At 37.6% G+C, this 18,524-nt stretch overlaps 1 protein-coding gene across 4 annotated transcripts in view; it reads right to left on the minus strand.

The window, feature by feature from the left end:
• Positions 1 to 18,524, minus strand: part of TTK (TTK protein kinase) — a 37,285-nt gene that overhangs the window by 1,151 nt on the left and 17,610 nt on the right. For 3 of the 4 annotated variants that reach the window (XM_046676144.1, XM_046676145.1, XM_046676146.1), the window contains exons 12-21: positions 16,832 to 16,968; positions 15,348 to 15,474; positions 12,619 to 12,711; positions 7,756 to 7,913; positions 7,475 to 7,626; positions 6,320 to 6,444; positions 4,831 to 4,911; positions 1,598 to 1,774; positions 1,136 to 1,220; positions 713 to 810 (exon numbers count right to left, since the gene is read on the minus strand). In XM_046676144.1, the coding sequence (XP_046532100.1) occupies positions 713 to 810; positions 1,136 to 1,220; positions 1,598 to 1,774; positions 4,831 to 4,911; positions 6,320 to 6,444; positions 7,475 to 7,626; positions 7,756 to 7,913; positions 12,619 to 12,711; positions 15,348 to 15,474; positions 16,832 to 16,968 (1,233 nt within the window). The remainder of the gene's footprint in view (positions 1 to 712; positions 811 to 1,135; positions 1,221 to 1,597; positions 1,775 to 4,830; positions 4,912 to 6,319; positions 6,445 to 7,474; positions 7,627 to 7,755; positions 7,914 to 12,618; positions 12,712 to 15,347; positions 15,475 to 16,831; positions 16,969 to 18,524) is intronic. The other variant, XM_046676147.1, reaches the window with a different exon arrangement.

Here is an 18,524-nt window from a genome sequence, read left to right on the forward strand (position 1 = left end):
AAATACAATAGTGAATGTATAGTAAATTCCCTCAGATATGTGTCCAAATTCTTGACATCTGAGATTGTCTTTACCTCTACCCAGAGAGCTAAGAGTGTTGTAAGTTTGCATTATTTTATAATAACATTATAACTGAGATATATAATTAGTAACTGCTTGTTAACTAAACCAGTTGGTCAATAAGCATACACAGGGTTCTAGAAATGACTAGGTGTTTGATGACAGTGAGATCCAAAAATCACGGTATAGATCTAAACAGGCACTGGGAGGCTGAAAGGCCTGAGATGCCTCCTTTGAGAAACGTGTTGATTCTCATAGACAGTGCCACAGAAGTCATTACATGTGACAAAGTCTATGATTTCTCTAAGATGGTTTAAGAAAAAAATTGGCCAGAAGAAATGAATTCAAAAGCTGTGTTGAGAATGGTGTTGACTTTAAAAGCCAGACACCTCATTAAATTTACTCCAGTTGAGACCCGATAGCAATCTTTTGAACACACCCTATACGACAATCCACTTTCAACTGTGCTGCCTGCACAGTAAGAATGTAAGTCAAACAAATCTCTATTTGTCAAAAGGCACACGTCAAGTATCTAAATGTAGAAATATACTCCATAATTGATCTGATGACTGGACCAACTTTTCTTCGCATCATCTGTTTCTTGAAGTGTCTAACTAAACTCTGTCTGTTGATAGGGAATAGAAATACTCACTTTAGCAGCTTTCAAAATGGAGTTAGGAGAATTCAGACCAACAAGTTGGCCCAGAACATGTTTCATTTCTTCAGTGGTTCCCTTAGTCATCTGGTTACCTGTAAAATAAATATAATCACTGACACTTTGGTACCAATAAGACAAATATAAGTTCATCTATAAATACCCATTCTGTTGAACAGGACAATAACTGGCATTCTTATAATTTATCACTGACCATAGCCCCTTATCTAGGATAAGTAAAAACGAATGCCAGCAAGTAAAGAAAGGCAATTTCATTTATTTTAGTATTTAGCCTAAAAGGAAATTCCTCAAGGAAGGAGGCAGGCTGAACAAGAGTACCCAGTTCAGATTCTGTTTTGTTACAGTTAAAAGGCTGTTTATGTTAGTAATGTGGTAATGAACAGCTTTCTAAAGAAGTACCTGGATGAGTTTGAATCTGAACATATGGATGCGCCAGGAGCTCGGGAATGGATATCCTCTGCTTAGGGTCCCTTATTAAACAACACTATAAAAATAAGATTAATTTCTTAAAAACAAAGCAAGTTTTATTATGTAACATTGATAACGCATTTTTCCAAATTGCATATTACAGAAATTGCTTTCTAGAAGATTAATTTCCAAGTCATTTTTGCAAAATCCCCAAGTAGTCAAAGTATTCTTAAGTTTTAAAACACCTTCAATGTTATATGTCAATTATATCTCAATAAGAAATTTAAAAACATCTTAAAAGGAAACTTAACATGTCTTAAAAAGCTAATTCAGTCAGCAGTTCCTTTCAATAGACCAGTTACATCTAAGCCCATCATTTCAGCTATTTTTTTTAAGCAAACAATTAAGTATATGAAACATTGGTTTTCTATATCTTTATACTATTAATGTTACCTTTAACACATCTTGAAGATCTTTCTCTGGAATATCAGGAAATTCGATTTCATGATTAGGGTCAATTATGGCATGTAATTTAGAAATCTGATTAATTATATGCTGAAATGGTGTTTTCCCATAAGTCATATAGTACAAAATGCATCCTAAGGACCAAACATCACTTTTGGGGCTTATCTAAGTAAAAAAAGAAAATAATAAGTTGCCATTATTTTAATATAAAATTAAATGTAAGAATAGTATCTATATATAACCTAATATTTAAAACCATAGCTAAACCTCAATGAATGTGCACATACTGGATTATGTTTACATGACAAAACATCTTTTTTCAGTTTTTATAATATTTGGTTATTTTATCAAAAGAGATGAGCTTCACTTTAAATCTTTCAACAAACTCATAATTAAAATATCAACTGAAACAAAATATCACATTCTTGTCAACTTGTAAAAACAGAAAAACCCTGCAAATTTTAAATTTACTTGTTTTCCCCAGAATTATTTGCTTATAATAAATGTTTATATAAATTCACAATAGATAAGTATGTGTAGGTTTGAAAGGGTTGTTTAAGCTGAGCTCCCTACATCCAAGAGTACACACCGCAGAGCCAGGCAGCGCTGGGCATGAACCCCGGCCTCACCAGTAGCTGCTAATGCTGCGCAGCTGATTCCGCACCTCTAACATAGACATAATAAAAGTATGCTGTTGTGGGCATTAAATGGTATGAGACATGGTTTAGCAAAGAGGATAGAGTCTGGTTATAGTAAGTACTCAATAAATATTACTTATTATTAAATGTTCATTGTATTAAAATCTCATTAGAAATAATGCAATATTATAACATAATTACCTTTTTAACTCTAAAAAGAACATGAATAAGACCTAACATTGCAATAGGCATAATAAATGACAATGGGTAAATTCCTATTTTAAAAGATAGATAAATAAACATTAAAACAAAATATAACCATATGCTCTCCACAAAGGATAAATCTAAACCAAATGACACAGAAAGGTAGAGCGAAAAAAGAAAAGAAATGGACATATAAACATAAAATATAAAAAAATATTAAGAAGGGGGAGGCAGAGACTGCAATGTTAATACTGGAAAAAGAGAATACGGCAAAATCCTTTTAACAGAAGAAAGTCATTTTATAGTGATAAAAGGAACAACCAACGAAGAAGAGACAATAATTACAATCTTCTATGCAGTGAAGCCATGTTGAATAGAACTATATTAAGCAAAAATTGTATTAAATTCTTTTTTGCAGGGCGAGATTTTAACATGCCTTTCAGAAGATGACAGATAAAATAGATCCCATTATACAAACACAAAGAAAATTGAAAATTAATAAAAAATAACCTCCTCTTCCTCCAACTGAACCACCTGGAAATTCAGCCCATTTCTGAATAAAAATCACGCATTAAAAAGAAGTAGGGTTCTAGGAAAATGGCACTGGCTGTGGCAGTTTTTCCTCCTCTCCAAATCCCCAGATAAGACAGAGAAAGTAGCCTGATAGCAACACCATGAACACATGGGAAATATTTCCAACAAAACCAGGTGAGAAAGTATCCCCGTGAACCGCAGAAGCGGGTATGTGAACGGATGGAGACAACCGCCAGGAGCCACAAGTCCTGCAAGGTAGAGGCATTTGAAGCAGAATGCAAAGGGAAGGAATGAATGTGCCCAACAGAAGCCGGAAGAGAAGCCCGGAAGATCTGGCAGGTGTTCGGTGGAAAGCAATTTGAGGACGCAGCTGCATTAGGAGGGGTTTTGAGGCACTGCCTCACAGGTTGGGATAAAAATTTGTCTTCTATTCGGAATCACTAAGGCCGTTAGATGCAGGTGATTCAACTGAATTGAGAGTTACAAATACATATTAAATCACTGAATTGACCACTGAAAAGATCTGAGCTGCAGGTGAAACTCAAAATAAATGTTATCTTATAGAAAAAAACAATATTAAAACTGCAATCACAAGTTTTAGAAATTAATGAAAATAAGAAACATTACAGTAAAACCCGTAAGTAGCTGCTAGAGTAAAACTCCGTAAAATGCAGTTTTAAAATGTTTTTAATTATAAGCAAGAATACTAAAATTAAAGTAGCTATTACTTAAATCCAGAAGCTAGGAAAAAAATAAACCTAAAGGGAATATAAATAACAAAGAGAAAAGCAGAAATTAATTACAAAGCACATGAAAACAGAATTGATAAATAAAATCAAGACCTGGTTCTTTAAAATCAACAAAACCATGGCAAGTCTAATCAAGATGAAGAAAAAAGAGAAAAAACAAATCTAAGTATTAGAAGAAAAGAAGAGGCTAAACAGAAATACAAACAATCTCACGAGAGAGACTCTGGCATAAATTTATGCCAGCTATTTGAAAAGATGTTTAAAAGCCATGATTTTCTAGGAATAAAAATATAATTTAGTAAACAAAAGCAATTTATGGAGAAATTATTTTGAGCTGGACAATGTACTAAGTGCTTTATACGTTTTTTCATTTAATCCTCAATTTCTTCTAAAATGGGTATTATTTGTAAGCCCAATTTACAGACGAAAAAACCAGGCCAGGTAAGTCACCTGCCCAAAGACAGTTGTTAAGGAAGATCTCCGAGTCCAGCACAGGTCCCTGGGACAGCAGTGTGTGCTTGCAGCCACTCGGCCACATCCCTCAGAGAGAGGATTAGCTGGGAGCTGGAGGTATCATGGAAGGCAAAACGGGCCCAACCAGGGGCACCGAGGAGGCTAACACAAAGCTCACTGAGGGGGTGAAATAAGACAGGTGGGAAAGCAGCCAGTGGCAGGCCTGGAAAAGTTACACACTAGAGTTGCACTTGAAAATGCAGAGTTCACAAGTGAATAAATGCTAAGAAATAAAATGTAAGAATCAGAAAGGAAACAAAGAAGACTTCAAAGATTATCAATTCAATGTTATTTAAGGTGTCCAAATCAGAGCTAATTTAGTCTTAATTTTTTCTTTAATTTTAAAACTCCAAAAATATCCTAGGTGCATTTCTTGTAGCAGCATCCTGAGACATCGCTATATTAAAAGCACGGTCTCAAATCAATAAAGAAGAGTGAAGTTGAATTCCATGGTAATCTGCTTAAGAAGGCAAAGTCTGCGAAGGCCTGAAATGTTTTAGAAATTAAAGAAATAACTTCCACTTATGTCAGGTTCATTCCCTGCGGATGCCAGGTAACTAGGATGTAAACAACCTTTGTTTACCTTTGATTTGGATTTCCCATTCTCTCTTGAGGAAGACATATCTTTGATTGCTTCTGGTGGCATATAATTCACTGTACCAACCTATTTGCCAAATCACAGAAAATACAAATCAATGAAAATATTTCATCTGCTTTAGATTTTAAAAACACGAATGTCAGATTCTTGGAAACTTGAATAACTACAGATTTCAGTAATATATTTGAAAATTTCAAATAACTGACAACAATATTAAGACAAATTTTTTCACAACTCCAGTGAAATGAATTAGGCTCATATTCAGAAAATTGACTCCTTTCAGAATGCTGAGCTTTTTCTATGGTTATGGTGGGCAACAAGTAATGTCTATCTTAAAAACCACCCAGACTAAAATTATATTAATTACCATAAACGTTGAGGGAGTTGATCAGTCACTCATTTCTGTGCTGGAATACACACAGAATGCTTTTTTTTGATACCAACCAACCAACCAACCAACCGATTAGAAAGAATCCAGCTTTGTTTCTCAGGACTCCCTGGGTGCGCGTGTAAACTGGGACCAGGTGGATATCTAAATCCTGTGAGCGTTCCTGCCATAGGATTATGCCAACCCCACAGTGCATTCATTGTATTCTAAAATCAACAGTTCTGCTTTCAAACACAGAATACCCGTACTATGTATTCTGGTACAGAATACCTGTACCTTCCATGGCTTTGCCATAGAAGATATCTTTAAGCTGATTCACAACCAAATGTTCAGTCATATTTTTGATATAAAGAGGAGCGATTGTCAAATAGAATTGTTTGAAGGGCATGCTGTTCATCTACTCCTCCTAAAAAAAGTCTAGTTTTACTCCTAGGGTTAAGGCAGATCCACATCACAAATACGTATGCATGGAACACATCATCTTGGCTCCAATCATGATTATTTTTGGTTATTCTTTGGTATCATCACTTTGATTTTTATGGGGACACTTTACTAAGTTTGCTATTGCATATCCTATTATGAAAATGCGGTTGAGTACAATATTTATTATGGTGTTTCCAAGATGAAGGCTCACTTAAGAATTTTTTTTCTAATTTAAATGATAGGAAAACCTTTGCATCTCTGGAAGAACGAAATAATCTGACCTCATGGACAATGAAAAACATGTGATGGCAATTCCCTCTTTGGTAGCTACAGGAAACCATGAGCCAAAGCATAAGGTCCACTCTAGCGTCTGACCAAGACGATTTCCAAGGCAGGCACTGCTGCTTCTCCACCTCAGCTTCAGGAAAATCACTCCAGATTGCTGGACATATTTCTACCTGATCTTGACCTTCTACACTAAATTGTATTTATCATGGTTTTGATTTGTTTTTATAGTTATACTATCTATTCTTATAAAAAGGCCTCAGATCCTTTGAAGAATAAGGTAGGTAAAAATCAAATCCCCACTAGCAAAATAATTCTTCACAGGCGAAAAGGAATTGAACTCTACTGTGTGGTAACCAACCACTGATTACGTCTTACCTGAGAGTCTTTAACGATACTTGTTGTATCTGGCTGCATTTGGTTTGCAATTCCAAAATCAATTAGCTTTAGCATTCCATCAACTATCAGAAAGTTAGCAGGTTTCAGATCACTGTGAACAATGCCTTCAAAATAAAAGTCCACTATGAGACAGTTTAAAACACGCTAAAGACAAAAAATTTCACAATCTACAGGCCAAGTGGATTCCTTCCAAGAGTCAATCAAGTTAAATATCCCTTTTTAATATAATCTACAGACACAGAGCCCTGCTCTGTGCCGGGCACTATTCCAAGTTTGATGCCTGTATTCAATCATGGACTCTTCATACCAATGTTGAGGTAAGAACATTATTATCCTCATTTTTAGGTGAGGAAACTAAGGCAAAGAGAATTTAAGTAATTTGTTCAAGGTGTCATGGCCTCAGTGAGCGTGCGATGAGTTGAACTCAGGCAGTTCAGTGTCAGAGTTCATGCTCTTGACCACTGTGATCCACTGTCCACTAGACAGCATCGCAAATTACACTGGCAGACGGTAAGACCCTAATGCTCCTGACACCTCCGTTCTCGATCGCTGTTGAATTATCTTTTAAAGTATAGGAAGGGAGACATCAGGAGAAGACAAATTACAATTGTCTAGGTTAACAGTTATTTAATAAATAAATAAATAAAGGTAAAGGCAGAGAAGCCCTAAAAGAACCATGCTCGAGTAAAAGACCAACCCAGAAGGCAAGGCTAACAGTTTAAAGAAACAAACTCCCACATAAGGCACACGATACAAAAAGACTAGGAAAATGAGTGAAGTAAACAGCTCAGATTATCGAGATGCCCGAACGCCTGCAAGCCTCAGATCTGCTATAATCCAAGCATTTGGAGACCCAGGATTCTGGACCATGCAAACACTGAGAATGATGCATTTCGCATTCTGGACGTGTTCTGGATGCATTCTGGGTGTGGGGGCTTGAGTTCATGCCCTATATCCTTTGGTTAACAATGTTTCAAACAAATGTTTTGTCCCTTCAAATTTAAACAAACTTCCAAATATTTAGTTTATCTAGCCTAAAGGTGTCAATAGCCATACCTTAAAATTAGCTATATTTCTCGAAGGTGACACTATTAACAATATTTTAACTTTACAAATAAAACAATTTTAAAATACCATGTTGATGAATTGTGTAAACTGCCTCCAACATATTTTTCCAGTAACTCTTGCGTTCCCAGGGATTGATGGATTTTTTCTTTTTAAGCCAAGTATTAAGATCAATATTTCCACACTCCATTACCATGTAGATGTACTGGTCTGTGATTTCACTGCCATTAAAAACAAATAAAAGTGACAAAACAATGAATGGTTAGGTTATAATATTCAGATTGAATAAGTATTTATCTGAAGAATTATAGCAAAAAAAGTTTTCTTTTCAAATTAAAAAAAGTTCTTACTAATCATAAAGTCGGATGATCTTATCACTGTGTTGTTGTAGTTTATTCAGATAAGCGATTTCATTCCGGTAACTCTCAATAGTTTGATTATCTGCTTCCTCCAGGTTCACATACTTTATAGCATGTATCTGTTTATTTTCAGTCAACACCTGAAATACCTGTAGAGCAGAACAAAGGAAAGAATTCAGAATCTACTATCTATACACTGTCATAACACTTCCAAATTTATTAGACAGAATTTTAGGTTAAGGAGATACTGACACGAATTATTAAGTGTCTCAGTTTATTTTGAGTATAGAAGGAAAATAACAGCTTAGGAGAGAAACAGTCCATTCTCAACTACCTATGACAATGGCATTCAATAATCAAAGGCATAAACCTAAAAAGTTTCCACATCGATATAGAAGAAAGGACATTTAAATTCATATACATTCATAATACTCTGCTGGACGCCTTTAACAGGGAAATAACCTAAAGAAAGACATTCAAGCATTTTAAGGAGAAGGCTGGAATAAAGAGTCAGTTATTTCACAGATGGCTTTTTTTCCCTTCTGCCAGAGTTAACAATGCATTCATTCATGTGGTAGAGAATATTTAAAAATATGAACTGTAAGCTATTAGTATATTCAGTTGTGAAAAGCAGATTTAGGTCCAATTTTCAAAGTCAAGTTGACAGGAACAAGATGTTCCTGTAAGCGAGTTGTCAGCATCTCTGAGGTCCCAGTCAAAGTGCTCTGGCCACAGCGACAGTCAACTTCTCAGGAATGTTGACAGGACAGATAGTACATTCTGAACAGCAGAAAACACTGCGAACGTGTCTAATGCTCAGCGAACATGCAACAGGGATGGCCCTTCTAAAACTCCAGACTTCAAATACAGAATGGCAGGGTAAGCCAGAAAACTGTAGTCATTTATCCCTTTGACACATGAAGTGAAACATCATTTATTTAAAAGCCATTTAACCTTGACTACCCAGCAGATACTGTCACAAATACGACAAGAGCCAAAGTGTATATGGGGTTCATGCATTGCAACTGCACTAACAAGGAGTTTATCAGGCCGTCAGGTGCAGCTTAATTACTTTTAAATTGTTAAATACAAAACTAACAAAGTATTACCAGTTTTATTTGCAAACACAGCAAATTAGAGGACCAGGGGCCTGTAACAGTAATAGGGCAAGAGGCAGCAGAAAATAGCAAAGGAAGAGCTAAAAGGAATTTTAAAATAGCATAAAGCCATTTTGTAAAGAGCCTTACAAATCTCAGGGAACTGCGAGTATCTACTGTTCGTGCACCCCACTGACACCCCTGACCCCGACGGCTATCTTATATTCCTATGCTGTTTAAGAAGGTAGAAGGTATGAGACGTCTTTGAGTCATAAAATAAAATTTCTAAAATTTAAAGATTACAGAACACACTGAAACAAAATATAGGATTAAAAATTCAAGAAAGATTAGAAGGAAATACCGGCATTTGAGTTCGAGCTCCCCCCTTAACAGCAACCTAACCTGGGCAAGCTACCAGCCTCTGAGAGAGCAAAGTATTAGCAGTACGTCGCACGTGGGTCGTAGGATGACTGCAAGCACAGTCTGGAGAGCAGCACATGCGAGCCACCATCATTAGACACGGTCGGACAGAATACAGGGGACATTTTAAAATAGATTCCAGGGGCCCACCTGGTGGTGCAGCGGCTAAGTGTGCACGTTCTGCTTTGGTAGCCCAGGGTTCGGCAGTTCAGGTCCCGGGTGTGGACATGGCACTGCTTGGCAAGCCATGCTGTGGGAGGTGTCCCACATATAAAGTAGAGGAAGATGGGCACGGATGTTAGCTCAGGGCCAGGCTTTCTCAGCAAAAAGAGGGGGATTGGCAGTGGATGTTAGCTCAGGGCTAATCTTCCTCAAATAAATAAATAATTTTAAAAAAACAGATTCAAGTTGTCATGTATATTAGAAAAAAAGATTTGCAGGATCTTAAAACTATTCATATAATAGGATGTCAACATTTTTGATAAAATGAAAACTTTTAATCAACTTTTTGCATGTATATGCTTTTACTCCCCCATCGTCCCTGCTCTGGCAAAACTCCAGCAATAACAGATGAGCTGGACTGGGTAGGCCTTCTTTCCATTTCAGAGACAGCACCAGTCATCATTTGTCAGCCTCATGGGAAGTTACTGAAAGAACCAGAAAAGCCACTGTCTTCGACCATTTCTATTAGCCCTGTGACCTTTTGAAAAGCTCCGAAGAAAAAATGTTTAAAACATTCTTAAGATTAGTCTACATTCTCTGAAAACATTACATTAATAAATATTTCACCTTAACACTATTAAAATACAGCCAAATAACTAGTAAGCACTAAATATTAACCAAAGAATTTCTAGTAAAGCAACCAAATCAGGTGATTCAGATATATTGATAAAAATCAATTGGGGCCCGCCTGGTGGTGTAGTGGTTAAGTTCATGTGCTCCGCTTTGGTGTCCCAGGGTGCACGGGTTTGGATCCTGGGTGCGGACCTATGCACCACTCATCAAGCCATGCTGAGATGGTGTCCTACATACAAAATAGAGGAAGACTGGCATAGATACTGCTGAGCAACAATCTTCCTCAAGCAAAAAGAGGAAGATTGGCAACAGATGTTAGTTCAGAGCCAATCTTCCTCACCCCCCCCCCCAAAAAAAAATAGAGGCTGGCCCAGTGGCATAGCAGTCAAGTTCACGCATCCTGCTTTGGCGGCCCAGGGTTTGCCCATTCAGATCCCAGGCACAGACCTATGCACTGCTTATCAAACCACACTGTGGCAGGCACCCCACATATAAAGTAGAGGAAGATGGGCACGGATGTTAGCTCAGTGCCAGTCTTCCTCAGCAAAGAGAATTGGCAGTGAATGTTAGCTCAGGGCTAATCTTCCTCAAAAAGAAAAAAAAAAAATCAACTGCATTGTCCCTTTATTCCCATGCCCGAAATGTGAGGCAAAAGAAAGAATAAGGGAGATGCATAAAGACAAGAAACTAATTATTGAACAATTGCTACACATGATTATGTACATACCTTATTTGTAATAAGTTAACAAGACAGTCTCAAGCAAGTCTAGTTATTGTGAACTGGCTTAGAAAATTAGAGTAAAACAAAATGAAGCCACAGGCTTTGTTTCATGTATCATCCTTACCAACTTATACCAAAACAGCTGAGGAGGGACAGTTCGTTCACTCAGAAAACGCTTCAGTCTGTTAGGTTCTAGGCACTACCCCAGATGATGGAGCAAACATCATCGAGCACATCAGACATCCCTGTCCTGACAGAACCCACGTTCAAACGCATGGGCACACAAACAACAAACTAAGCCAATTACAGAGCGTGTTAGAAGGTAAGCCGCAGAGAGAAATAAAGCAGGAGAGGGGAATGGCGCTCACCTGCATCGGAAGATGGGAGTTGCAGTTTTAAAGAGCATGGTCAAGGAAGGACTGATTGAGAAGATACTTGAGCAAAGACGTGAGGCTATCTGGAGGAAAGTCGACTCTTACATTAAAGTAGACCAGGAGAGCAAGGACAAGTCAATGAGACTAAGACTAGCAAGGAGGCTACTGTGACAATGTAGGTGAAAAAATGATCACTTTGGTTACTTCGACCAAAGTGATAATAGTGGAGGTGAAGAGAAACAGGCAGATTCTGGATATACTTTGAGGTAGAACCAACAAGACTTGCTGATTGGCTGGATGTGTGTGTGAGTAACACGAGTCAATGAGGACTCCAGGGTTTGTGGCCTGGCAAGTGGAAGAATGGGGTTGCCATTTACTGAAATGTAAAACACTATGGAGTAAGAATTATGTTTGGGACATAGTAAGTTTTAAATATCGAGTGGATACCCAAAAAGAGATGCTGAGCAGGCAATTTGGAAATACAAGTCAGGAATTCAAAGAAAGGTCTGAGCAGGGAATCTAAGCTTGGGAGTAGTCAGCATATATACGGTATTTAAAACCACGAGACTGGATGAGAACACCAAGGAGTGAGTGAGCTTGGAGAGAAGAAAAGGTCAGGGACCGAGCTCTGGGGCACTGCACCGCTGAGATCAGGGACTGAGGGAGACTGAAAGGAAAGGCCAGCTGGAGAGAGGAAAACAGAGAGCCCAAGTGGAAGAAAAAAGACTCAATGAGAGAAGAAGAATCAACTGTCTCAAACGCTGCTAAGTTAAATAATCCCAAACAGAAGCCAAGAGATGGATTTGGCAAAACTATGGAGGTCACTGGTGATCCTGATAACACCTGTTTTGGTGAGTGATGAGGGTAAACATCTGACCTAAGTAGATTTAAGAGAATATAATGAGAAGAACTGAAGAAGGAAAGTTTAGACAACTCTGTTGAGACGCCTCCCCTCAAGAGAATTAGAACCACATAAAGCTAGAACTCAGACACATTTAGGAAATGATCTATTCCAATTCCAGACTAAACTCGGTTTTTGAAATGAAAAACTCTAAACAAAACAAATTCCGCTAGTCAAAAACTTTGCTAAATTGTTCTAAGCACATTAGTTAGTATTTACATCACGGTCTGACTTAGAAAGATTCTTTTGTGATAATACATAGCTGTCATTTGTCACCCCAAGTCAATGTTAATGTTACTAAAGAAGAAACCTGGAAGCACGGGACAATGGAGGAAGAGCAGAGAACCACATCTAAGAGGTAGGTCCACAGAGAGACATCATTTGTAGAGGGGAAGGGGATGGGAGCAGGGGATGGGAAGAATCTTTGACTCAAGGGCAATATGGGCTCCTAGAAGTTAAGAAAAAAGAGAGCAAAAGGGTAAAAAAGACAAAAAAGGGATAGTTCAAAATATTTTTATTCATTTCTTAAATATTTAGGATACATACCTTACTTGAACCTCCACTTCCTATCTGCTTCAATATGGAATAAATTCTTCCTTTAACTGAAATGCACTCATTTGTTGAAGAGGATGCTGAAATCTAAATAATTAAAATATATAAGGGTTCAAAGGTTCAAAAAATATGCCTCCAATTTTGCCACTGTGAAATGCTTCCAATTTTGAAATTATCTAAAATCTTAATTCGATATTTGTCACAATATTTTAAAGAGGGAATTTACATACTTTAGTCAAAGAAATAAACGTATGAAATTAATATATAGACAAACTTCCAAGGTTTCCTTCTAACTCAGCTTTACTTCTCAACATCAATACATAAATGGAAGATTTAAGGGGAAAGGAAACATTCAATGTCCAACATACAAACTCATAAGCTATCATTTTTCTGTTCTTATCTATTCTTTTTTCTTCCATATACCGCTTTACTTACATACATACAAACGTAAACACACAATTATATCTGGGTTCTTTTTCCCCACTTAGCATTATATTATAAGGGAAGCAGTGTTCTAAGGTGCTAAGAGCTCCAGAGTCAGTCAGACAAACGCAAATTTTAGCATGCCCCCTTTCTGCTGGGTGACGTTCAACATCCTCCTCAGCAAACTTTAACGGCTGCACTGTACGACTTGCCCCTTCTTCCCTTCCCTTACGCTGGCGCCTCTGTGGACCTGCAAATGCTTTGAACAGATGGAGCATTATGAGAGGACTGACTCTGAGCTGACAAGGAAGCTGGAACACACAGAGTGTCTGATGAGCTGCTTACCAAGTTGAAACAAGTCTGAATAAACCTCAATGTAACTAAGTCTTGCTTTAGATCCCAAATAGTAGAATTTCTCTCAAGTAATCCCCTTCCATATAATACAAAAGATAAGGATTCTAATTTCTTCAGCGTCTAAAGTTGAGAGACACTGTTGAGTCGTGAAATATGTTTTCTGTAAGAAAATATCAGGCTTTGAACGATGCTCCTGCTATTTTTCATTAAGTTGTAATTTCACCAACGTCCCCCACTCAACTTCCTTTCGGTGCTTCCTCTCAGACTTAAAATAAAAACTTCTGAGAGAGAAGAAAGCAGTTCAACATCTTTCTCGCCTGACTGCTTACAGTTTTTAGAGTAAAGGAATCCTGACATTTCTGATTCAACAGCAATGGGAAGTTCGGTTTCCTACACAGCACATCCCACACCCTCTCAGTCCATCCTCCTCACTGTGGCCTGAGTCATGTTTTCAAAATGCAGATAAGAAAATTTCACTTTCCTGCTCCAATCTGCCCCACAGCTTACGATCATCCCTCTTGGGATAAAACTTAAAGGGCCCAGTGGAACCCTAAGGATCACCCGTCCTGCTTCCTGGGCTCCACCCACACTCGGGCCTCTTTTTAAGTTCCCTCCTGACACTGGCCTCTTCTAGAAGGCTCCCTCTGGCCCCTTCACTTGGTCTTCTCCAACCTGACGTCTAGATTTCAACTCAAATAGGGCCTGACATGAGTAATAGCTCAATAAATGTGTTTTGAATGAATGTGTGGGCAAACCTGATCATCTTTCTTTTTCTCCTTTGTAATTTATTATACTGCATCAATCCTTAAAACACCATTACCTCTTTCCATATTTAGTATAATCTATCGTCAGCTAATTTTTTTTGTTCCATTATTTTTTTAATTGTGGCAAAATACACATAAAATTTCCCATTTTAACCATTTTTAAGTGTATAATTCAATGCCATTAAATACATTCACATTCTTGTGCAACCATCACCACCATCCATCTCCAGAACCTGTCATCATCTCCTATTGAAACTCTGTGTCCATTAAACAGCTCCCCATTCCTCCTGCCCCTCCAGCCCGATAACCATTGTTCTATCTTCTTTCGGCTAATTTTCTAATGTCTTGATTTGTACAGTTAACTATTTGTGCTTTGTCTTTTTGCTGTTTTATTTAAATAACAATTGCTGCTAACTTGTACTATTTACTAAGCACCAGGCTCTGTCGTAAGAGTTACATATATCTATATTAACTAATTTAATCTTTACAGTCATCCTATGGGGTAGGTAGATTTATTATCCCCATTTCAGATGTTGAAATGGGTGCAGAGAGTTTCAGTTAATTTAACGAGGTCACACAGCTGGTGAGCAGTGAGGCCGAGATTCAGGGCTAGCCCATCTCCCCTCGAGGCCCCTGCTTCTTGCCTGATTAAGCTGCTTCTCAAGAGAGCAGATTTCAGTTATGGACATCAGGAGAGGGCTTAAATTAACTCTCCAGATGGCAAGCAGTTGCCTCACCAGCAAAAGATTTTTTCTCTTATTTTAGAACAATTACTTTATAATATATTCTAGTAGCATCTCATATTGTATCCTGATATTCTTCAAAATTTACTTGTATGTTAATCAGCCAATGAAACGAGGCTGCTCACTAACAGCTGGCTTAAATAGTTAAGTGGATTAAAAAGTAACGTAGATTAGGAGAAATTTTATTCAGCTCCTCAAACTGGACCCTCCAGCCTAGTTAATGAAAAACCTTCATTAGCTTCCTCAATAACTAACCTCTCAAAGCCACGAGGCGCCCGTACCAAGATATAAGAAAAGTGTTACCTAATGGGACTAAGAATGGGTAAGTCCTAACAACTTTCAACAACAAGTCCTTTCCTAACAACTAGATGCTGTAGGAATAAAATCTACGAAATAGACCATACCTGACATACACCATCATAAATAAAGCTTATCGAACCTGTAAATGCTGAAGTGGCGTAATGGGGATCTGCTGTGGTGGCTGCTGGAAACAGGCGAGTTGGCTGTAAGGTGTTGACAACTGACAAGCAGATGGAAAGTCATTCTTTACAACTGGAGTTCTAAAACTAGGAGAGATTTTTAAATTTAAAACATTAAAATTTTAAAAGCAAGATACTGATTTAGTTTTTGTGTGATTTTAAGGGGTCAATATAAATTTAAACGTGTTCCATCAAACAGAATCCAAGTCAGTCTTCACGGTATAACTGAATCATGTATTCTAGATATACCATAACCAGAAATTTTATTTTGGGGAAATTCCTTCGGAAAGTAATTTTTGTCCCTCGGACAAGAAATTCCTGTTAGTAAAATAAGTAAGATGGCATTTAAAATACGGAGTTGGGGTTATTTTATAAGAACTTAGCCAAGGCAAAGGTCAGTCCCTGGCTGATCACAGATTGTCTGAGTGCTTTTTAACAATAAGGTTTTACAACAGCCTGCTAGAAAGATCTGAAAGCCAATTACATCAGAGGAATTTGGCCCCTGAGCTTGCAAGTATGCAGCTCACCTTCGTGCTCTGCTTGTCTTAGACACTGCTGTAGCCTCAACACCCAGCACAGTGCTTGGCACAAAGGAGTTCCCAAATATTTGTGGACAATAAATAATCTAATTTCACAAGAAATAACTATATCACTATTTTAGTTAGCAATCATGCTGTAAACTATTCTAAGTATAATAAAATGAGGTAATATATAGCAAAATTGTATTAAATAGGTAAGAGATTAGGTTATAAAACTTCTAAGGCCAGTTGTAAGTGAGATCAAGATTACATTGTGAAAATAAACAGCAAAAGTCATCATGGACTTGAGTCATCCTCTAAGACATTAAAAATATAATCACTTGTTCAAGGATATCATGTGCCACCTCCCTTTATTTCCTCTCTTTGAAATATCACTAATTTGCTCTTGCAATATTGCTGTTTCCCGTCAGTCAGCACTGACCATCCCATCTCTTCACTCACCCCTCATTCCCCTCCACTCAAATCCTATACCCTTGAACACCCTCAGAACTATGTGACCTGTACAACCAAGCTTTTTCAGAAATTATCACACTCTGATTAACACCTCCTTTGCTATAAAATGTACCCACCCTTTATCTGCTCTAGGAATGCTCACCTCTAAACATCTCTCTCCATGACAGAGAGGTATCCAGGTGGCAACGGATGATTATCAGGAAGTTTTACACGCTTATTTATAGGTTGTAGGTACACATTACAATATGACAGAGACTTTCACAAAAATCCTTAAAAATATATTGTAGCCACCTTCCTCTCCCTATTTTACAGATGAAAAAACTGATGCTGAGAAAAGTAAAAAGTAATATGAATTTGGAAAGTCTTTAAAGTAACAGAGCAGGATTCAGATCTATTTGGCCCCAAAGCCCATGTTATTTCTATCATACCAAGCTACGAGCCAAAGCAATTACCAGCTCATGTAATCATCCAAGTTGCTGCTGCTGGGCGTCTTACAAACAGATTTTGGATCAATCCATTTAGGTGCTGATATTGGGGGTGACTGCTTTGAAATGGAAAAGCCAGGTTGCTCAAAAGTGGTTTGTTTCTGCTAAATCAAAATAAAAAACATTACGATTTAGAGATTTTAAGTTAGTCACCTGTTGAATAGTCTTATAAACACTGTAACTTATAAAAGTAACAAAATTATGAAATACAAAAGCATGCTAAAATAGGTAGACGTGTAGTCAGACTTTCAATAACTTTTTAGTATAGCTCTTTTACTCTAAATTCTTAAGCCTGTTATATTCTGCTCAAAGGGATTACAACCAGAGGGAAGGCACAAATATTGTTTAACAAAACAGGGTCTGATGTCCTCCCCCTTCAGGGCTAATGTAACCAGTACCGAACTTTCATAATCTAAATAAGTACTCTGTGCTTCTGAAAACTAAGCTTTCTTTAATCAATAAAACCACATTGTCCACCTTATGTTAAAATGACCAAATAGTAATTATTTAGCAAAATTTGAAATGGCAAATACCTATCTAGTGCTCTTCTCCCTCATAAGAGACAGAGCCTGTAAAATTTATCTCATACAAATCTCAAAGCAATGACAAATGAACATCCTCTACAACAGAGACTGGCAGTTGGCAGCCCACTGCCTATTTTTGCAAATAAAGTTTCACTGGAACGCAGCGATGCCCATTTGGTTACATATCGTTGATGGCTGTTTTCATGCTATAAAGGTAGAGTCAAGTAGTTGCAACAGTGACCGTCTGGCCTGCAAAGCCTACTAATCTTTTACAGAAAAAGTGTGCCAACCCTTGCTCTGCAGCATCTCCACCAGATAGAGAACCACATTTTGCTTGAACACTTAGTAACTGAGGATTCTACTGTCCAAGGAGTTTCACTCGAATTTAGAGACAACCTTTAGTCATTAGAAAGTATTGCAGATATTTAGATTAAATCAGTTTCTCTATTATAATTTCAACCCACTGGTCCATATTATGCTCTCAAGAACCACAATGTCTAAATCTATTACACTTTCTACATTTCAGTCCTTTAAGTTTTTGAAAATAGCTGGCATGGACACTATATCTCTTTTCCTGGATAAATTTTCCATTTCATGTAAGATTTCCATATATATATATATATTTGGATCAGTGGTCAGGATGGTTGTGAGAAACTGTCGTACTAAGATCATTAACCAAGGAAAGCAAAAAAAAAATGGTGGTCACAGAGTAGAACATTTGCATTTGAGATTTTGGAGATCGGAATTGAAGACATAGTAATGAGAAGCTAAAGTGAAATTAAGGAAATAGTTGTGATAGAGGAAAAAATTATGAATTTGGAGGTCAGGTATAGGACTAGGGATACACAGGGAACAGAAGCCAACAAAAATGATGACAGTTGTTGAAGCAGATAGAAGTGATCCAGAGCCTAATGTCTTCAAGGCATGATGGGAGTCACTAGGATGTTCAAGATGACAGCAACAAGGCAGGCAGGCAGACGCCTCAAAGGGCAGATCTTTTGCAAGAAAGAGAAGAAACGGTCTGGACATAGCAATGGGTAGTTTGTGGCTATAAGGTAAGAGACATGAGACAAAAAAACCCTCCACCTGAGAGGGCCGCTGGAAAAGCAGTCACCTTGGGAAACTGTCCAGTTTCT

Source organism: Equus quagga, chromosome 11 (assembly GCF_021613505.1).
Source record: "Equus quagga isolate Etosha38 chromosome 11, UCLA_HA_Equagga_1.0, whole genome shotgun sequence".
Lineage (NCBI taxonomy): Eukaryota > Metazoa > Chordata > Mammalia > Perissodactyla > Equidae > Equus > Equus quagga.